The sequence below is a fragment of the Elaeis guineensis genome, chromosome 2 (assembly GCF_000442705.2).
Source record: "Elaeis guineensis isolate ETL-2024a chromosome 2, EG11, whole genome shotgun sequence".
NCBI lineage: Eukaryota > Viridiplantae > Streptophyta > Magnoliopsida > Arecales > Arecaceae > Elaeis > Elaeis guineensis.
The window spans coordinates 76,862,782-76,870,610 of NC_025994.2; the positions used below are offsets into that span (position 1 = coordinate 76,862,782).

At 38.3% G+C, this 7,829-nt stretch overlaps 1 protein-coding gene across 5 annotated transcripts in view; it reads left to right on the plus strand.

The window, feature by feature from the left end:
- LOC105057711 (protein ACCELERATED CELL DEATH 6) overlaps positions 1-5,778 on the plus strand; it is a 31,413-nt gene extending 25,635 nt beyond the window's left edge. For 3 of the 5 annotated variants that reach the window (XM_073251869.1, XM_073251871.1, XM_073251873.1), the window contains 3 exons: positions 1,265-2,038; positions 3,671-4,212; positions 4,846-5,778. In XM_073251869.1, the coding sequence (XP_073107970.1) occupies positions 1,552-2,038; positions 3,671-4,212; positions 4,846-5,517 (1,701 nt within the window). In that variant the 5' untranslated portion in view covers positions 1,265-1,551 and the 3' untranslated portion in view covers positions 5,518-5,778. Of the gene's footprint in view, positions 1-1,145; positions 2,039-3,670; positions 4,213-4,845 lie in introns of all 5 variants that reach the window. The other 2 variants (XM_073251870.1, XM_073251872.1) reach the window with 1 other exon arrangement.
- The last annotated feature ends 2,051 nt before the right edge of the window (positions 5,779-7,829 follow it).

Sequence of the window (7,829 nt, forward strand, 5' to 3'; positions counted from 1 at the left end):
TCTTTTTTATTGCTTATATGCAACAAATTGAGCATTGGAATTGTAACTCTTTTTATCCACTTCTCGATGATCCAAAATTAAACTAGTCTGTTCAAATAGAAACTTTTGAGCAAGCGCATGCCATATGATGTATTGCTCCTCTAAATTTTCAAGAGGGACAAGGCCTCAACCTTGCCATGACATGAAGACTATGTTTATTTTATCCTTTCAAGATTTAAAGACCAAAATTTGTTCTTTTCTTTTTTCAAAGTAATTTAAAAGCACCTTGAAAAATTTTGAAAGAATTATCTGTATATTTATGACCTTTCTTAAACGTGTTCGATCAAATCCAAAGTTCTTAAAGTTCCACTTCTACATGTTATTGAATATAACGGTCATTCTAGAATGTAGATAGTTCTAGGCAGCATGTTGATATTTATATTAATATGTTTCTAGACTGTTCTTAGGATCCAATTTCCTATTTTTCTGCTACTATCCATTTGAAAGGTTTATCTTCAAGAATGTTCGGGCTTTGCTAAGATACAATTTTTCCCTGCATTTTCCTCTTGAGAGAGGTGTTGCTACCTTCGACATCTATCATGTAGGACTGCTATTTGTTGCATTTTGGATCTTCATTTGCAAAGACGGTGATATCTTGGAAGTTTGACCAGATACTTGCTGCCTACCTTTTTTTCTCTTTGGAGGAAAAGGTTAAGTTTTTAGTTGATATAAACTACTAATCTTCTCAAGGTTTGTGTGCATAACCAACACTGAAACGTTTTGCTTTTACTAGAAGTTGTTCTGGAATCTGGGTTAAAATTCATAGCTATGTTTTAACCCTCAATGTCGGGCCCCTCTTGGTACGTTTCTAGTTTGGTGTTGCATGGTTCGTTATGCCCTTCGACCGACACATGGTATATTGTTGGAGTCGGCACCAAACCAAACGAAGACAGCTTTGTATCAATATTGGTACAGCATTGACCGCATGCTGCATGTACAGTTTGGTATTTTATTAGAAATTGACCTGTAGGATCATGTTACATGGCATATAAATAGGAATCTGTTGTTTTTTTTTCGGTTGTTTATCTGTATATTTTAATTTTGAAAAAGTCATATGAGAGATTTTCCTGTGAGTTTCCGAGGTTAAGAAGCTGGAATTTTTGCAGCAACTTGGGCCTCCTGAAAAATGGTGGGATTTTTATCCAAAAAAAAAAAAAAAGAAATGGTGGGACATTTGGTACTGGTTTTCCAAGAAAGCTTGATTTTTTTTGTCAACATCAAACAGAAAAAATGCGATGGTGGGATTGGTACATCGACGGGGAAAATGCGTAGGTCAAACGATCAAGTCAACAAGCCAGAAAAATCCTGGTTCACAAGATCAGAGATGCTGCTCGCCTTCATTTAGCTGAACCGCATCGCATATCCTATATCGAGACTTTGGTGGATCAAAATAGCAACGAGAGAGAGAGAGGAAGTGAATCAAAATGCTCCTGGAGTTGTTGGTGGCGGCAAGGTCAGGGGATGCTGCTCGCCTTCGACAAATAGCCGAGGGGAACAACACCCACCTCAACGATGTCACGGTGGGGGGGGGACACCGTACTCCACATAGCAGCCAAGATGGGTCATGCAGAGCTCGCGAAGGCCATCCGCAGGCTGGAGCCCTTACTGTTAACCAGACAGAACTCCAAAGGAGACACTCCGGTGCACTGTGCGGCCCGGGCCGGGCATCACGCGATCGTCACCTCCTTCGTCTCCACTCGAATCGTTGATGAGCAAGTTGGAGAGGAGCGTGGACGGCTGCTCAGGGTGAGGAATGGCGTGGGAAACACGGCCCTTCACGAGGCGGCTCAGAACGGCCACCTGGAGGTGGTCCAAGCGATCATGTCCGTGGATCCAGACTCGGCGGCTGTGGTGAATCAGGCGGGCGTGTCTCCGCTCTACATGGCCGCGGAAAGGGGGTCATCCAACATTGTGCGCTCATTGCAGTGGTCCGAGGCGTGCTCCTACGAAGGACCAAACGGGCAGACAGCGCTGCATGCAGCCGTGCTCAGGAGCTACGGTACGCTGCTCTAAAATAAAGGCTTTAAATAAATAAAATATTAGTTTCTCAAAATTTGCAAAAGAATTCCTATGAAATAAATGTAGGCCAAAAGATATATATATATATATATATATATTGAAAAGTGAAGTCAAAGTAATGCCATTAATTTTCTATTTTTTTGTCTATTATTTTTCATTATAATATGCTTACAACACCCATTATAATAGTTATTATTTAAATACTAAAAATTTTAGATACTACTTTTGAGATAAATGATGGCTATTATAACTTTTGTAAAATCAATGACATTTTCGACAGGGATCCTTAATAGCTATGTCTAGCCTTGACATGTGTATACACACAGATACATACATGCCTATATGTTTATTTGTATATCTTTCAATTTCCAAACTCTAAGCATATGAAACTTTATTCCATGATTTATAGGTGGCAGAAAGAATAAAAATAATGCCTTGTTAAAACATGTTTGAGTGTTTATACTTGGCTTTAATTTAATAAAGCATATGTCTTTTCAATGTTTGATCAATTATTGCTATATAATTAATTATCAAGTTCTTGTTGTTTGTGATTTATTCTTCATAGTATGTACTAGATATCACATTAATAATCATCTCATCGTATAGATTGTTTTAGCTTGACTAACTCCTCAAGATATAATGGTTGACACATGGTAGAAGCCAAACTTGACCTCTACCTGACCTGAGCCTAGATCGACCTGACCCAATCCACCAATGGATCAGCCTTTTAGACTTGAAACCTCAACAGATTTTGAGTCTAGATTATTAAAATCTAGATCCAACGTGACCTGATTGCACTCGTGTTAATAAGTCACTGGAGAAAAAGCTAAATATGGCCAAGCTCTATCAATTTGGAGTCTAAGAATTTTTTTTTGTTGAAGAAAAATAATTTATGTTTGGATTAATAGTCATATAGAAACATAGCAGGAAATCAGCGGCTGGGCTTAGGGCAAGTGGTCAATATTTCTCTCCACCTGGGGAGAATAACCAAGATTTAATTTTCGGAGATGGCATTCTATTTGTATTACTAACAAATAAATATGAAACTAGGTTATATATGATCTTAGCAGCAGTCCTATTCTAAATTTTGTCCTTGTATCAAATCCATAAAGGATGTTTTCCAAAATACTTGATAAGGTTGAATTTTTTTTTGGAAGAGGGACATCGCAATTAGGTTGATAGTCAAGGTAATTTGCGAGTTTTCACTAGATATGACATTTAAGGTGGTCCGGTTCTTTCATTGTCTATCTCTAGCCTTTTCTTGAGAGGGGCTCTGTGTTTCTTGTTGGCTCGGCTCCCCGTCAATGCTTGGTCAAGGGGAAACCTTCAGTAAGCAAAGTCCTCTCCTGCTAAATTTGAGAGCCGATATGGATGCTAATTTACTTGGGTAGAGTCAAACATCAATCTGAAATCTAACACTCTTGTTTCTCTCTCTTCCCTTCTTTCTTTTGTTTCTTGTATCTCCCTATTCTGTACTCGTATCGTGGGATTGGATTGGGGAAGGTTAGATGGATAGCCATGCATGGTGCCACTATCTTAATCACAGTAACTTGCTAATACTTTTGGAAAAAGTAATTTGATATTCTGTAACTTTTCTTTTCTTGAAGAATAGATATTACAGAACTGATACTAGAACAAGTGCCAGTCTTCATCAAACGAGGAGATGCCACCAACAACAGCACACCTCTTCATTATGTAGCCTCCAGCGGTGATCGTAAAATGGTGCAACTTCTACTTGATAGTGACAACTCAGCATCCTATCTACGGGACAAAGATGGTTTTGCACCCATTCATGTTGCAGCCAGTGCAGGCCATCTTAACATAATAGCAGAGCTTTTGCAGCATTGTCCTGATTGCATGGAGTTGATAAATAACCAAGGCAGGAACTTCCTTCACGTTGCCATCATGAACAAAAGATTAGAAATTGTCAAGTACGTGCTTGAATCAGCAGTCTTTATAGACCTTCTAAATGAGCCAGACAATGAAGGCAATACACCCTTGCATTTAGCTGTCATCTCAAGAAGCAGGCAGATTACCCAGATTTTATCATCCGATGGAAGAGTAAACACCAGCATCATGAATAACAAGGGCCATACTCCTCTTGATCTTGCTTCCTTAGCCAGCAATTGGAATTGGGAAATTGCTCTTAGAATGGTATATATTAATTTAATTATCCTTGGTTAGAAATTTTTTTTTTTTTTGTCATACTTGGTTAGGACTTACTTCAAGGGCCTACATGGCAACATCTCACCGAAGCGAGCAGGATCAATGGGGAAAAGAGTGCTGGAATGGAGAAAGGGAGTTAAAGGGAGAAGAGAGAGGGAGGTCATGGAAGTGGTTAGACCAGTCTGGTGGAATTTAAAAAAAAAAAAAATTAGTTTTTTTTTTTTTATATAATTGGTGGGGACCAGGCATCGCAATCTCATGCCCTCCCTCTGTTGCTCCTACTCTCTCTTGTGCTCCCTTCCCCTTCAATCCTGCTGGAACTGGTGGAAACTGTGGATGACATCCTTGAAAAGCCTTGTACATTATTGTATCTTTTCACTATTAGATCATTATTAGGTTTCAAATTTTCTCAAAATTTAGGATAATACAAACCTATGACACAAAAATTGAGCACTTTTTTGCCTAGCTTGAGTCCTACCATTCAACTTAATAACATTTTATTGTCATACATATATTTGCATTGGTGTGGTAGTACAAATTTGTTTCATAGTTCATTTCTTTTCTGCGCCTTTTTTGAATTTCCCTTTGCCTGATATGCTAATGTATTGTGGGATTTTGCAGTACAAAATCGTAATAGAGTTGATAAATCATGGCTCACGATTAAGTCCACAACGACTGGATCTCATTACATGTTGCCTACAAAAAAACCAGGAAGCAGAAATAAACCAGTACAGGGCATTCGCTAATAATCTTATAATAGTGGCAGTCCTCATTGCTACGGTCACTTTTGCTGCAGCATTTACTCTACCTGGAGGATACAAGGGCGATTCTAGCTCTAATGCGGGCAGTGCCATATTAGCAAACAGAGCTGCGTTCAAAGCATTTTTGGTCTCAGATAGCTTAGCCATGATCAGTTCCATCTCTGTGGCAATTATACTCCTTCGCACAGGATCACTAGACCATGACATTCGGCTATACTCCCTTATCACTGCAATGAAACTGCTGTGGGTCGCACTTGGAGGAATGTTTGTAGCATTTGCAACTGGTGTGTACGTTGCAGTTGTCTCCAACTGCAAGTGGCTTGCTATTCTCGTAGCTGTTATGATATGTAGCATTCCTCTTGGTGCCTGGATGACTGCTTATTGGCCTAACAGTGATTTCTTGAGCTTGGTGAAGATGAACATAATCCAAGAAAACGATACTCCGATTACTGATTTAGATTATAGGTGGTATAATAAGCAGCTTGCCATTCGTCGAAGGCTTGCAGGCATTGCAGACTTCCATACACCTTAACTGATTTAGATCATAGGTGGTATGATAAGCAGATTGCCATTCGTCGAAGGCTTGCAGGCATCACAGACTTCCATACACCTTAAGTTTTTGCATTACGTGTGAAATATGCTTGCTTCATAAGTTGGGAAAAATTTTCGAGTGCATTGGCTGCAAATGTACTAGAATAATACTGGTAAATTGTTGTATCAGTAAGCTGGTAATTAGAGATGGTACTTCAGCAGATTTTTAGCAGGTTTCAACGGTATACCCATATTGACATGATGTGTATGTTGTTTTATCTTAGAAGTGTATCCACCATCATGAAAAATGTCCAAACATATTTTTTGACTTGTTGGATTTACAATAGTGAGAATTGGAAGGGCAAACTTATCCAATTTCAGTAAAAAAAATTCTTGTTTTATCTATTTATCCCAAGAACATCTAAATATATTTCTTATCCCCATCAGCATCTAAACACGTGAAGAGAATAATTGAAACCGTTGCTTGCATGCACCATGATTTCCCTGGCATAAGGTATGGTTTGTACCATCCTAAGCTTAAAGTACCATTTCTACCTATAAAAAAAGTAAAATCCATTTCTGATTTCAATTGTGACCTAAACGAATCTTTATCGTGTGCGCTTGGTTCGTAATGAAAATCAGATTAGATTGGAATATGAATTGAAATAATTTTATTCCTTGATGTGTTTGTGATGCAGTGTTGGCGAATAAAAATAAGGATTCACACAAGATAAAAATTTTTAAGATATCAAAAAAAAAACTTTAGACTCTAATTGAAATAATAATTTGCGATTTTTAGTGATAATAATCAAATAAATATCAAACAAAGGTATTTATAGTATCTCGATAGTTTTATAAATAGTAAAATCAAAATAAAACTAATAACCCAACTAAAAATTAAATAAAAGATAAAAATATGAAACTGAATCAAAAATGGACTTTCAAACATAAAACGGCCTCAAAACCTACTAAAACGATGAAATTTGGGCTCAAAAACTATGGTGAACAGGTAACCTAATTCACGATTATAGAGCTCGAAACGAGCTTTCCATTGATATATTATATGTTTCATAACTCTTTCTAGATCAAAAGTTATGGTCGTTTAAAATTTAGATCCTTGTTTTGACATTCCAGACCATTTATTTGGGCTTGTGCTACTTCCTGCAATCCATGACCGGAGCCGATATAGAAATCATAATGGAATTTGAATACCAGAGAGAGTGGGGATTGTATTTTGTGGATTGAGACATATTCTCATTTCTTCCTGAAATTAGAATGAGAGTAAGACTCCTTTCAATTAAATAGATGGAATGGAAGTTATCCATTTCTGTTGCTATTTCAAAGTCTAACTTTCTCTAACCAAACATGCTCTTGGTTGATTGGTTATGGACCATAAAGTTATCAAATCAGCACTTATGAATTTCTCACATTCCAAAAATAGTAGTTACTGCTACAGATTCTTAGTTCTGATCAGAGAAGCTGAGTTGGTTGAGAATCACAAGCATTACGAGACCTACAAAATAAATTCTGATCAGAGTTGACTCCGATGGAGATTCTTTGATGCTCAAGTTAGGAAGCTAGAACAAACGAAAAGGAGTGCGAGAGGAAGAGAGGGTGCAATTATGCGTACCTGGAGGGTTTCTTGTTTACCTTTATTTATAGAGAGATGAGAGCCATAGGAGAAAAGTGATGGAAGACCATTTCAGCCTTTCTGACCGTACTACTGTGTGATGTCTAGTCTGGATTTTGGTAGTGGACGTCATCTTATTCGACAATTAATCAACTACTCTCGAAGAGGCATGATTTGATGTGTCCTCATCCGATGCACAGCCAGCCATTAGAGTGGCATGGTCAGATGTGAAGTGACGTGACTTAATGGGACCACATGGGGTTCAATCTTTCCAAATATGGTAGCCAGCAATAGTTAAAAGGAATGTAGCCGGTGATTGGAGGCAAGGATAAGAGGGGGATCCTCTGGTTGGGGACAAAGCTGGGGTCAGGACCTTTCTAGGATTGGCATTCGATGTCCCGTGTCATCCTGATGCTAGTGGCTAAAAATCTCGATTGAAGCTAAAATCGACAGCCAAAGCCAAACTTAGTGGCTAAAATTAAGATCGACGACCAAAGCAAGGGTTGGTGGTTGAAGCAAGAATCGATGGCCATAATGGGAATGGCAGAGTCTGTCATTTAAAGAGTGAGGATCGATGAGGTCCAAAGTGAGATCCTTCACTACTTCATTATGTACCGAATGACTTCAGTGTAGTTTTTTTATATTTTTGAGATGACATATCTACTACTGGGATTGTACTCATT